The sequence below is a fragment of the Coniophora puteana genome, assembly GCF_000271625.1.
Source record: "Coniophora puteana RWD-64-598 SS2 unplaced genomic scaffold CONPUscaffold_11, whole genome shotgun sequence".
Lineage (NCBI taxonomy): Eukaryota > Fungi > Basidiomycota > Agaricomycetes > Boletales > Coniophoraceae > Coniophora > Coniophora puteana.
Window position 1 is genome coordinate 384,861 of NW_006913063.1, and position 11,926 is coordinate 396,786.

The window sequence follows — 11,926 nt, forward strand, 5'->3', positions numbered from 1 at the left end:
AGAAAACGAGGTCACCACAATTACATTAGAATCACCTTGTCAAGAAGTTTCCAGTGCTCACCCATATCAGCTCCACCTAGCAGGTATCACTTCAGAGGGCCACTCATCATTCACACATGGACTTCATCTCACCTCTTGGCTTAGATTGAGGACTGATTGAAATAAGTCAGAGGCTAGTTTGATGAGGCAAATTTCAACTGACCATAGTCATAGACTACTACTGTAAGAAGTGAGACTACAGGATGCAACACGGAGTAAGAGTGAAACGTTTACATAGAAGCGCTCCTGCTTACCAGTAAAATAGTCATTCGCTTGGTTTCCGACAAGATATGGGATCAGCACCGGAGAATTCGAGACAAGGGGCATGTCAATTATCTTTCCTTGACGTGGAGTACGGTATCATCGATGGGGGTTGTGGCTCACCTTTTATCTTTGCACCCTGAAATTACCAGTGTTGATGCGCTGTGTCGCCAGCCGCGCGAAGATGACGTTAGTGTGCGATGGCTCTCACGAATGTCTGAAACTCTGATTGTGGTGGCATCCGTTTAGGTACCAATGTTCCTGGTGGACATTGTACGTATTCCGTGCATTCTAGCATCCTTAGGAATGTATTAAAAAGCCTAACTGGCGAGACTTTGTAGCAGCAATGTTAGAGAAGTCAGATAATGCGAAATGGAGTGCACCGTGTCATCGCATCGATCTTGAATATGGCCCAAAGGGCTGGCCGGCATTTTGCTCTTCCGAGGTGTCTATGCGATCCGAAACAGGGCCGTCAGCAGATTATCGTCCAAAAATAATGAGCGGGCAGTGGGCACAGGGCGTTGCAACGAAAGAAGAAGAAATCGTTCCTTGGTTAATTGCCAGCTTGCGAGTAAAATGAATGGTTTACCATGCTTAGCTGTATTTGAGGCATTGGAAGGCAATTGGATAGAGGTGTCGTCTTGTAAAGCTTTACAGTTGGTAAGTTTTAGCGTGAGGGCTAAGCGCTTAAGCCCCTGTCACAGGTGAAGGTGTTTTGGACCCCGCACAGCATTACTCGCCGGAACTTGACTGCCGCGTGTTTCGGCCCGGGTGGCTGTAGTGGGTCGTTGTTCATGTGCATAAATCCTTGCCTACGTTGTTCTCATTGAACTCTGCCAACACGCTCATTTTGTTTGTAGCTGCCCCTATGAGCCATCTTCCAGAATGCGCTTCCCGTGCAGCTTTGCGTTCATGCCTCAGGCCGGGTGAACCTTTGCTCCATCTTGACCTAGTCAGAAGTCCAGTCCGAGGTGTCTGGCCACGCAGAATGCAGGACCAACGTTTTGCCAAAACACGGTCTTTGCGGCAAGTCTAATATAATCTCTAACAAACAAAGGACAGTTTCCCACGTGTTTCTCTCCGAATCAGCTTCAAGCCCTCAGCGCTTCAGCATTGTTTACACGTACTCGATATCTCAATGTGGGGTTACCCAGCGCTACTGATTATCACAGGATCGTCAGCACGATTATGCCAGGCTGACGGTGGATCACTAATCCACCCTTCGGCAAACGCCGTGGCTTGATGCGACGTTCGCGCGTTTGTCAGAGATTCGTCAGGAACTGACGCAGACCCACAAAGCTCTCCAGGCAATCAATACCTTTGCTCGCAAAGCGACGACGTACCGGAGCATGGCTCAGGCCGAAAAGGGTAAGGATCTTTGCTAAACGCCTGATGGGACCTTATGCTGCTTGATCATTTACGGGGCCAATATGCGACTCGCGTGACTTTCCTGCGAGCTCGTCTCCCTCTCACTGATCGTCACTGTTGCCAACAGATACGAAGCATGGTGCTCATGGCATCGTCATGACGAGGAGATTATGTGGCCTCTCATTATAAAGGTGAATGCTGGAAGAGATCATTCACCAAAACTAACCGCCAGATTCAATTTCAGTTTCCGCCTCTGAACTCTACAACTTGACTAAAATATGTCTTCACCACAGCTTACTTTCTATGGGTTCAAGGTTGGACTGTTTTCTTGTATATCATCTTTACGACGCCATAAATGCTGACTTTTGTGTCTCGACAGGTTAGCGCCAACGCGATGAGGGTATGCTGAAGCTCGTCCGGCCGCACTGACGATCACGCTAACGGAGTGGCTTGGTGGACTAGGTCGCTATTGCTCTCTCGCACGCCAAGGCCGATTTTACATTCTGTAGCATCGATCTGATGAACAAGCCTGAGTGGTTTGTGTCCCAGGTTAACCCTGCAGGCAAGGTGCGTTCACGTCTTGGGCTCCTGAAAATGCTCGCCCGTGACCCACTGTTCCCGTTCCCGATCGGTGTTCTCACTGGGACGCATGGTATAGGTTCCTGCCGTAACCATTGGCGGTCCTATCGTCCCGCCGGACCAGCCATCCCCTGAATCAGCCAAGATCGCAGAATCGCTGGTTATCCTCGAGCTCGTTGCGGATCTATACCCGTCATCGCGGCTCATGCCCTCCGACCCGGTCGAGCGCGCCAAAGTCCGCTTCTTCATGCAGACGCAGCAGACCGTGTTTGCGAACAACTACTTCCCGTGGTACGCGCTCGGAAAAGCCAACGGGTGGAAGGACCTGTACGAGGGCGCCAAGGCGCTCCAGGCGCTCTTGCCCGAGAACGGGACGGGATATGCGGTAGGTAATCAGTTGACGATTGCGGACTGCGCCTTTGCACCGCTCTGGGGGAGGACGAAGGTGTGCTTTGAGCGGTGCATCGGACGGTTCGATCCAGAGGAAGCGAAGCTGTTCAAGGAGGCCATGGAGGCCCCCGAGATGGCCAAGTTTAGGGCGTACACGGATAGGCTATTCGCGCATCCAAGCGTGAAGGAACATTGGGATGAGGTGTGTGTGCTAGTTAATCATTTAAGCTCTCTAGACACAGTCATACTGATGTATTGGCTAGGAATTCATTGCCACAGCTTCGAAGGGCTTGGTTGCAGTGTTCGAGAAACGATTTGGTCCTAAGCCGTAAACCACCTGAATTCTTTCTTCCCTATATCTGCAGTGGATCATTTGTATAATAGTAAATGTGGCCCCTGACAACAACGTCCGAGTACATAAACGATTTGCACCAGTCTCAAGTGGCCGAGTGGCGCAGTAGTGGCGCAGATTAAGAATGCATGTAATGCGAACTGATAAGATGCGGGACTCCCGGCCCGTCTCCGTGAGAAAACAGGCTACTCAGCTTTTCTCGCCGCTTGCTTGACTTCCACCTTCCTCAGCTCAATATTTCAATACTGCATTACCCTTGGAGAGGTATTGGCCGATCGCATTACAATCCTGTGTTTTAAAACACTTACGTTACTATAATTGTTTTGAAACGAAGTTGATTATCTGGGCTACACTGGCTATTCAATATTCCTGCATCAGGTTTCACTATCCGCTTTGTGGGTCGTAACTGAGGATTGGTTTCAAGGAATCCAACACTACTTTTCCCGTCCTCGACGCTTAGTCTTCAGTGCCGAAATGGAGGCTAAGCGTTCATCCACCCATTGCGTTGTGAATACAAATTCTGGACACGTACTAAGCGCCCATAGTGATACATTCCAACGGCTACCATACTCCTGATCAGAGCCACCGCCCTGAAACATAGTAGGGTCGGAATGCAGTCGTAGTGGCAAAGCATCCACCAATAACTGCGATCTCCAAATTCAGAGTTGGACCCCCACAAGACTTATAAAAACGGGCAGTATGTAGCACCTGGCAGGCTGGCACATATCTTCCTTCGAACGATGTCCCTCGTTTACTCTACTAGTGCATTGTTGCTTGCGGCAGTGGCGACATGGAAGATATCAAATACTCGTAAAGAGCGAGATGGCAAGACATGCCCGCCTGGTCCCTCCTCTCTACCTCTCTTAGGAGTCGCCCACCTCATGGATGCATCCGCACCATGGGAAACATTCACCGACTGGAAAGCTAAGTACGGTACGTATTACATTGTATTTTATGCATCAGTACTTGTTTGTTGACCATGATTTTGATAAGGCGATGTTGTATACTTCCGGCAGTTCGGTCAAGATATCATCGTACTCAATTCTGAAGAAGCTATCAAAGACTTGCTGGAGAAAAGGTCAAGCAATTACTCTGACAGAATGTATATGTCGACCAGGGAACCGTACGTCTTCGCATTTCTTGCTAATTCAGGCGAAGCCTTACAGTATTTAGCTACGGTTTGAGCTTCGACACTATTTTTCACGCTCACGATGAGACGTGGCGAGCACATAGGCGTATTGCGCACCAAGGCCTTCGCGAGCACCATGTAGACATCTACCAACCGACACAGCTCCGCTTCACCGAAGCGCTTGTCAAGAACCTGGAAAATTCGCCTGAGGACTACCACAGTCATTTCCAGAGGTAATTGCATTAAGTGTTCTGTACTCGGCGCCTCTCATGTCATGTTCAGATTTGCTGCCTCTGTCATCCTTTCGGCTATATATGACCACGACGTGGCCGATGAGAACGATCCAGTTATGAAGGCAGTGATAGAGGCGTTAGATACCTTGGTCCTCCTTCAAACGCCCGGAAACGCCATTCTATTCAACGTTTTCCCGTTCTGTGAGCGACTCTGTCTTTTACCATGACGTTTCTTATCCCAAGCCCTATAGTGAAGTATACTCCTACCTGGCTCCCAGGCGGGTGGCGCAATATCACTGACGCGCGAGTGAAGATAGAAAGGATGCTGAACTTGCCATTTGAGTATCTCGAAAAGAAGATGGTGCGTATAATATTCTTCGTCTCTGGTAGTGTCAGTGCAAACTTTTCTTCCAGGCAACGGGAAAAGCGGAGCACTCGATTGCCGTTGAGGCATTGGAGAGGTTCGGAAACACCGGCAAAGTTCACAACTTCGAGGAGGTCGTTAAGGGCGCGTGTTTCAGCCTCTACGGAGGTAAGTCCATGAACTGGTTGAGACCTGCAATTTGTCTCTGATATGCGCGTTAAATTTTAGCTGCTTCGGAAACGGTATGTACTCTCCTCATACACTTTGGCCTCAACACAGTCTTATGCTTCTCGGTTACTATAGACAGCTTCTACACTAATGATATTCGTTCTCGCTATGGTACAATATCCTGACGTTCAAAAACGGGCGCAGGAGGAGATTGACAGGGTTCTGGGAGACAGCCGTCTGCCTGAATTTGAAGATCGGCAGTCTCTTCCTTACATCGAAGCGATCTGCCGAGAGTCGCTGAGATGGCACCCTGTGGCGCCACTTGGTCAGTACTAGTGATGAACTTTTCGGTACACTAATCTGACTTGCTATTGTTTTGATTGATAGGAATCCCTCATTCAGCAACCAACGATGATGTCTACAATGGCTGGCATATCCGTAAAGGTGCGCTATACTTCCCTCGAGCTGCTGGCTAAGTGCGTATCTCTTATGCCCACGAACATAGACACGGCGGTGATAGCAAACATCTGGTAGGCAATAGCTGCGAATGCCCTTTAGACTACTAACTTCTTGATCTTCGTATCCACCCAGGGCACTATCACAAAACTCTGAGAAATATCCCTCTCCGTCCTTGTTCAAGCCCGAGAGGTTTCTTGACGAAAAGGGTGGGCTGACGGAAGACCTACTCACGTACGCATTTGGCTTTGGGAGACGCATCTGTCCTGGGCGCCACTTCGCCAATAACTCGCTGTGGATTGCAATTGCTCGGCTTTTGACTGGTTTCACATTCGAGTCCGATTATGTGCGAGGCGGCGTGGAGGTGAAGTGGCATAATGTATTAACTTCGTGAGTAATTCTGTCCATTCTCAGAATGCCGGTATAATTGAAGCTCTTATAACCATCGACCATTAGTGCTCCTGAAGCATTCCCTTGCCGAATTACATCCAGGAGGGACCACTAGCTTTTTGTAACACATACGCAGCTATTGGGTCACATAATCTTTGATCCAACATCATCGTTAGGATTTGAACGAGATACAGAACAAGGATGTCAGTCATGTAATGTAGCACTCCGACCCTCGTATTTGATACGGACTTCGGATAGCCGCCCTATTTCTATTTTAATCCGTGTAATGGATCCGAATGTCCAGCTTCCTAAACTTAGTCTACTTCTGGACAGAAATATGATTTTTTCACTAAAAAAATCTATGCTTTTTCTCGCATTCATGTTTATGTGCAGTTGGCTGTACGGCGAGGGCGCGCTGAAGGCCAGGGTCTCTGCGTCATCACAAATGAAGTGGAGACTGCATGACGTTGGCGCAACGTCGGCGTAGCTTGGCGTTTCATCCAGGCGCCGCTCGCCCGTCGCGCCCGAGCCGGAGCCGCGATCAAGACATATAAAGAACGGGCCACATGCAGTGTCGTGCGAATATCGTCTCAGAACATGTCTCTCGCTTATCTCGCGGGCGCGCTGGTCCTCGCAGCAGCAGTTTTATGGAAGGGAGTGGAGACTCGTAGGAAGCGCGACGGCAAGAGATACCCTCCTGGACCATCGCCTCTGCCTCTGCTCGGAGTGGCGCATCTCATGGGTGGCACTACGCCGTGGGCGGTATTCACTAACTGGAAAGCCGAGTACGGTATGCTTTGAGTAGCCTTTGGTATCCCATCATACCGCTAACCACTTTTAACCAGGCGACATCGTTTATTTCCGGCAGTTTGGTCAAGATGTCGTGGTGCTGAATTCCGAAGAAACCATAAGAGACTTACTAGAGAAAAGATCAAGCAATTATTCGGATAGGATGTATATGTCCACCAGGGAACCGTACGTTTTCTCCTTGCTCAGTAATTCGGCCAAAGTCTCAGATTGTATAGCTACGGGTTGAACTTCGACACCGTTTTTCACCCTCACAATGAGACGTGGCGTGCCCACAGGCGTATCGCTCACCAAGGCCTTCGCGAGCACCACGTGGACATATACCAGCCGACACAGCTTCGCTTCACCGACGCACTCGTCAAGAACCTAGAGACTTCGCCCGATCACTATCACAGTCACTTTCAGAGGTAAGCCGCATTTTCATACATCTTCCGGTGTTCAGCATCTCACGCTGCCCAGGTTTGCTGCCTCTGTCGTTCTTTCTGCTATATATGACCATGACGTGGTCGATGATGACGACCCGATTCTGAAGGCAGTGGTCGAAGCGTTAAATATCTTGGTGCGGGTGCAAACACTGGATAACACTATCCTCAACAACGTTGTCCCGTTCTGTGAGAATTTCGTTCGTTTCTCCAAAGCAGCTCTTACCATAATAAAACCAGTGAAGTACACTCCTACCTGGCTCCCAGGGGGGTGGCGCAACGTCACGGAGGGGCGATTGAAGACAGAAAGGATGCTTAACCTGCCGATTGAGGATCTCAAGAAGAAAATCGTGGGTGAAATGTCTATCATGTATGGTAAAATCATGGTCGACGTTGCGTCTAGGCATCAGGTAGCGCGGGACAATCAGTTGCTTTGGAGTCAATGGAGAGGTTTGGAAACACCAACAAGGTTCCTGGCTTTGAGGAAGTGGTCAAGGGTGCATGCTGTAGTCTCTATGCCGGTAAGCCAACAGCTCCTCTGAACCCACTATCCCGTTCTGAGTTGCCGTGTCTCCTAGCTGCCTCAGAAACGGTTCGTATTCTACTTAACTTCTCCGGCTCCTTCCATCTCATTTGCTGCTCGTGCACAGACTTCGTCTACACTCATGATCTTCCTCCTCGCCATGGTGAAAAATCCTGGCGTCCAACAGCGAGCGCAGGAAGAGATCGACCGCGTGCTGGGTCCCGACCGTCTTCCCGAATTCTCTGACCGGTCATCGCTACCTTACATCGAGGCTGTCTGGCGGGAGACATTGAGATGGAGTCCTGTGGCACCGCTAGGTTAGTAACGACCCACTCGGTGCACATCTAATCCTACTAACTGCCACCTTTCGTTAGGTATCCCTCATTCAGCGACTAACGATGACGTGTACAAGGGGTGGTGCATCCCAAAAGGTGCGATCTTCTTTGTTCGAAAGGACGATCAATTTCCCGTCTCACTCGTTCGTGATCGAGTATAGGAACTATCGTAATAGCAAACGTATGGTGAGGAATATTCGTGAATACAAACGCTATGGACGAACGCTGGTTTTACATTCTTCCTAGGTCAATTTCACAAGACCCCAAGAAATATTCCTCTCCAACCTCATTCCAACCTGAGAGGTTTCTCGACGACAAGGGCGGGCTAACAGACGACCTACCCGCCTACGCCTTTGGCTTTGGAAGACGCATTTGCCCTGGGCGTCACTTCGCTAACAACTCGCTGTGGATTGTAATCGCTCGGCTTCTGGCTAATTTCAAGTTCGAATCCGATTTCGTGCGAAGCGGAGGGGACGTGAAGTGGCTTACTGCTGCGACGTTGTAAGCTGCTACATTTCCCTGCCAGTATAAAGTTGAAGGTCTCACCACAATCTACCGCTAGCGTTCCTGAGCCTTTCCCATGCCGGATCACACCTCGAAGGAGTCACTAGAATGTCGTATCATATTTTAAGACAATATATGTATTATAAGATCCAGCATAGCAGTGCAAGCTAACACGACACGAACCGAATAAATGCTAGACAAAAGACCCCTATTCCGAGTGGCTGTGCAGTGAAGGTGACGGTGACGCGAGACTGACAGCGGACCGGTCGCGAAAGAGTTGCACGATGTTGACCACAACCTCCGAATCCGACTCTGTATGCTTAGGCATGCTCACCAGCTGAGAAAAGTTTCCATATTCCATATCAGCCCTATCAACGCCACTATCTTAACTTTCTCCTTTGCCTTACGACGACCTTTGACGATGTCCAGCCAGTACGACGCCGAAAAGCAAGTCGCCATCTGCGCCGTCCGTCGCGCATGCGGTCTCACGTCCACCGTGTTCAAGAACCTAGAGCGTATCAAGGGAGAGACGCTGACGAAGGATGACAAGTCACCCGTTACCGGTACGCTTTGCAGCTGCATCGTCCTTGGTACAGATCGCTCATGCGATCGGTAGTTGGTGACTTCGCCGCCCAGGCACTCGTCAACACGATTCTCAAAAACGCCTTCCCAGACGATGTCATCGTTGGCGAGGAAGACTCGGCCGACTTGAGACCCGAGAACGCCTCTCAGATGCGCGCACGGGTAGCTCAGCTTGCGAACGACGCGATTACCGCACCACTTGTGGAGGGCGAAGACGCTGCTTGGGGCCTTGGGCCAGGAAAAGAGCAGACGGAGACGCAACTGCTGGATACTGTCGATCGAGGGAACCACCAGGGAGGGGTCAGTGGACGTGCGTATCCCATGGAATCTCTACGTTCAATACTCTTACGCGATCGCTCAATTGTAGGCATGTGGACGCTGGATCCGATCGATGGCACCAAGGGCTTCATCCTCGGCGAACAATACGCCGTCTGCCTAGCACTCATCGTCAACGGCCAGGTCAAACTCGGCGTTATCGGATGCCCGAACCTTCCTAACTCCCCACACCCCGTCTCGCTTACCGCACAAGGGCTCGCAGCCTTGCCCGACGACGCGAAAGGCGGAATCTTTGTCGGCATCGAGGGCGGGGGCGCATGGGAACACGACCTCCAGGGCCTCAATCCCAAGCCGATCAAGGTCAGCGACAGTCCTCAGAACCCGAGGGTGCTTGAGTCGCGCGAGGTGAAGCACTCGGACAAGGCTTTCAACGTCGCGGTTTATCAGCGGATTACGGGGACAACGGATGGTACTATTCCAGCGATCCCGATGGACAGCCAGGCCAAATACTGCGCGCTTGCACGGGGGGATGGAGACCTGTACCTCCGTATGCCTGTAGACCCGAAATACAAGGAGAAGATTTGGGTGCGTGCTTTGCCTCTTCATCACATGGTGCTCGTGATCTAAGGACATTTTGTCCAGGATCACGCCGCAGGCAACGTCTTGGTTACGGAAGCGGGCGGAAAGGTGACCGATTCACGGGGACAACTCCTCAACTTTGGTCTCGGACGCACGCTCGGCGAGAACTACGGCATCGTTGGTGCAGTCAAAAGCCAACACGCTGACGTCGTCAAGGCGGTGCAGGGGGCGCTAGAAGCAAAGAAAGCAACGGCGAAGGCCTGATGTTAGCACGAAGGTACAATACGACCTTTGTGCCCCTGTAGCTCATCCTGTACTCTGGTACGTTGACGTCGCAATGCGTATAATGGCTTGTCATTGGTCGATGCGTTACAATATTTTATGGTGCGGTATGTGGACGTCTGCAAACTCGCCAGTACTGGTATCAACAAAGAAAAATGAGTCTGAAAAGAGCACATCGGTCCCTGGGATATTAACAGTGAGAATTTCTGACACTAGATTATATGATGCCTTCGTCATCCAGCCTATTGATGCCACCCTGCTCCATCCTCTTGGGCGCCCCTCATGTTCTACTTCGTCAGAAGGTCGATGTTCCCCATGACTTGGGCGGTTACCAAAGCTTCCGAGAATGTAAGTAGCCAGCGTTGGCGGTAAAGCCACTTGCGACGTGTGAACACCAGCTGGAGTTGGGTAATAGGTGATTATCCCGAGCGCAAACGTGAGATATGGTCGCAAACGTTTGACGTACAACCTTGGTAGTTCCACAACAACGTTGTTGAGAGCAGGACAGGTGTACGATTGGGGCGAAGAGGGTACTAGGGGTAAGGCAAAAAGCCTCAAATGCAAGCCCTGCGGAGCCATAGACATCCCTAGCGAGCTAGCAAGCGGCTCACTAAAGATGTTATGTGGGGTTCCATAGTCCCAGTTGATTTGTACATGCCTACGAGGCCCGAAAGCACCTGGCGAGCGCGGCAATGTCTGTCCGCAAAACTGCAGCACACTTGGGTCATGAAGCTCGTTAATGATGGCTTCAAGTAGCCTGCGAAACGCACGATCTCCCCCTTCCCCGTATGCGCTTTGTATGCTGACCCCAAGCAAACCCATTAGGGAGTACGCCATATCTTCTCTTCGCGTCGATACTCGACCCGCAGCCCACACTAGCTTATCAGCAACTGGAGTTTTATGGTTGGAAATGTCATCTGAGAAGAGGATTTCTGGGATGCGAGTGACGGCTGAAACTTTTTGAATAAGTGTATACTTCCGAGGGTCCACCTCCAAGTCCTCGAGATCTCCGTAAGACGCTCCTGCTTGCGGAGGGGCACCCATATTAATCATTGCATCCACAGATTGGTCAAGCTTTCACTCACATCTCACGATAAATTTATCATTTTCGTCGTCAGTTAGGGGAATCCACTCCTTATTCAAGAACTTGATGCACCAGGGGGCAAGAAGCTCTTGGAGCGTCCACGCCCGCCTGAACCACTCGTCTTTGCTGATGTCGTCCATTTCGACCGTCTGCGCGAGGTGTACAATGCAGAGCGCCGAGTTCCTGTACCATCTGAACATGGATCGGATTGCCTCATCGAGTTCGGCACTACTGGTCTTATCAATGCAACACGTATCCGACCAAGCCAGCGCGAATCCGCGTTCCGAAGCTTCATTCAAGAACATCTTGAGCTTTTGGTAACCGGGAGAGTTGCCTTTGAGCTTTTCCAAGGTGTATGTAGGCTCTCCCTCCCCCCAGCGGTGAGAAAACATCACATACGAAACGTTGGTCCTGATGATGACTTGGAGATGAGTGAGTAGGATGGTGAGATCGCCATCGAGCATATTTGACAGGTAGCGAGTAAGTGGTAGTATGCTTTGGTGTACGGCGGGACGAAAGTGGTTGAAGATGAAGGTCTTGTCGACAAGCCTCGCCTTTGGCACATATATCAGTCGCGTTGGAATCTCATTCTGGATGAACTGATTAAGAACTTCGTCGACTATGGCGCTTAGATGCTGTATCTTGGAGTCCGGTGAAGTGATATCCAGTGAGGTGACATCTATTGGCATTACCTACCGAAGATCATGTTAGGCACTCGTGAATTAGTATTGAGAAGTAGATCATCACGGTAGAAACGCACTATTTGATCATGAACGGATTCCATGATCACAGACCGAGGAAAC

The 11,926-nt window shown here is 50.4% G+C and overlaps 5 protein-coding genes across 5 annotated transcripts; 4 read left to right on the forward strand and 1 right to left on the reverse strand.

Moving 5' to 3' along the window:
* Positions 1 to 1,903: 1,903 nt before the first annotated feature.
* CONPUDRAFT_128565 (glutathione S-transferase C-terminal-like protein) lies at positions 1,904 to 3,067 on the forward strand. Its single transcript, XM_007773802.1, has 5 exons — positions 1,904 to 1,982; positions 2,048 to 2,068; positions 2,131 to 2,235; positions 2,327 to 2,839; positions 2,901 to 3,067. Exons 1-5 carry the CDS (start codon positions 1,947 to 1,949, stop codon positions 2,967 to 2,969), a joined length of 744 nt encoding a protein of 247 aa, XP_007771992.1. The 5' UTR covers positions 1,904 to 1,946; the 3' UTR covers positions 2,970 to 3,067.
* Positions 3,068 to 3,729: 662 nt separating this feature from the next.
* Positions 3,730 to 5,733, forward strand: CONPUDRAFT_156806 (cytochrome P450; the record flags this gene model as incomplete). Its single annotated transcript, XM_007773803.1, has 11 exons — positions 3,730 to 3,922; positions 3,983 to 4,112; positions 4,163 to 4,351; positions 4,401 to 4,552; positions 4,603 to 4,712; positions 4,766 to 4,883; positions 4,944 to 4,957; positions 5,019 to 5,208; positions 5,271 to 5,327; positions 5,389 to 5,413; positions 5,475 to 5,733. 11 exons carry the CDS (start codon positions 3,730 to 3,732, stop codon positions 5,731 to 5,733), a joined length of 1,437 nt encoding a protein of 478 aa, XP_007771993.1.
* Positions 5,734 to 6,326: 593 nt separating this feature from the next.
* CONPUDRAFT_167730 (cytochrome P450) lies at positions 6,327 to 8,524 on the forward strand (the record flags this gene model as incomplete). Its single annotated transcript, XM_007773804.1, has 12 exons — positions 6,327 to 6,519; positions 6,575 to 6,704; positions 6,755 to 6,943; positions 6,996 to 7,147; positions 7,199 to 7,308; positions 7,362 to 7,479; positions 7,537 to 7,550; positions 7,609 to 7,798; positions 7,856 to 7,912; positions 7,978 to 8,002; positions 8,063 to 8,317; positions 8,379 to 8,524. 12 exons carry the CDS (start codon positions 6,327 to 6,329, stop codon positions 8,425 to 8,427), a joined length of 1,482 nt encoding a protein of 493 aa, XP_007771994.1. The 3' UTR covers positions 8,428 to 8,524.
* Positions 8,525 to 8,627: 103 nt separating this feature from the next.
* CONPUDRAFT_84050 (3(2),5-bisphosphate nucleotidase HAL2) lies at positions 8,628 to 10,121 on the forward strand. Its single transcript, XM_007773805.1, has 4 exons — positions 8,628 to 8,883; positions 8,937 to 9,212; positions 9,270 to 9,763; positions 9,821 to 10,121. The coding sequence occupies exons 1-4, from the start codon at positions 8,742 to 8,744 to the stop codon at positions 10,019 to 10,021; spliced, it is 1,113 nt and encodes a 370-aa protein (XP_007771995.1). The 5' UTR covers positions 8,628 to 8,741; the 3' UTR covers positions 10,022 to 10,121.
* Positions 10,122 to 10,750: 629 nt separating this feature from the next.
* Positions 10,751 to 11,515, reverse strand: CONPUDRAFT_62115 (uncharacterized protein; the record flags this gene model as incomplete). Its single annotated transcript, XM_007773624.1, has 2 exons — positions 10,751 to 10,989; positions 11,125 to 11,515. Coding segments are annotated over 2 exons (630 nt in total), but the record flags the coding sequence as incomplete, so codon positions are not given.
* Positions 11,516 to 11,926: the final 411 nt, after the last annotated feature.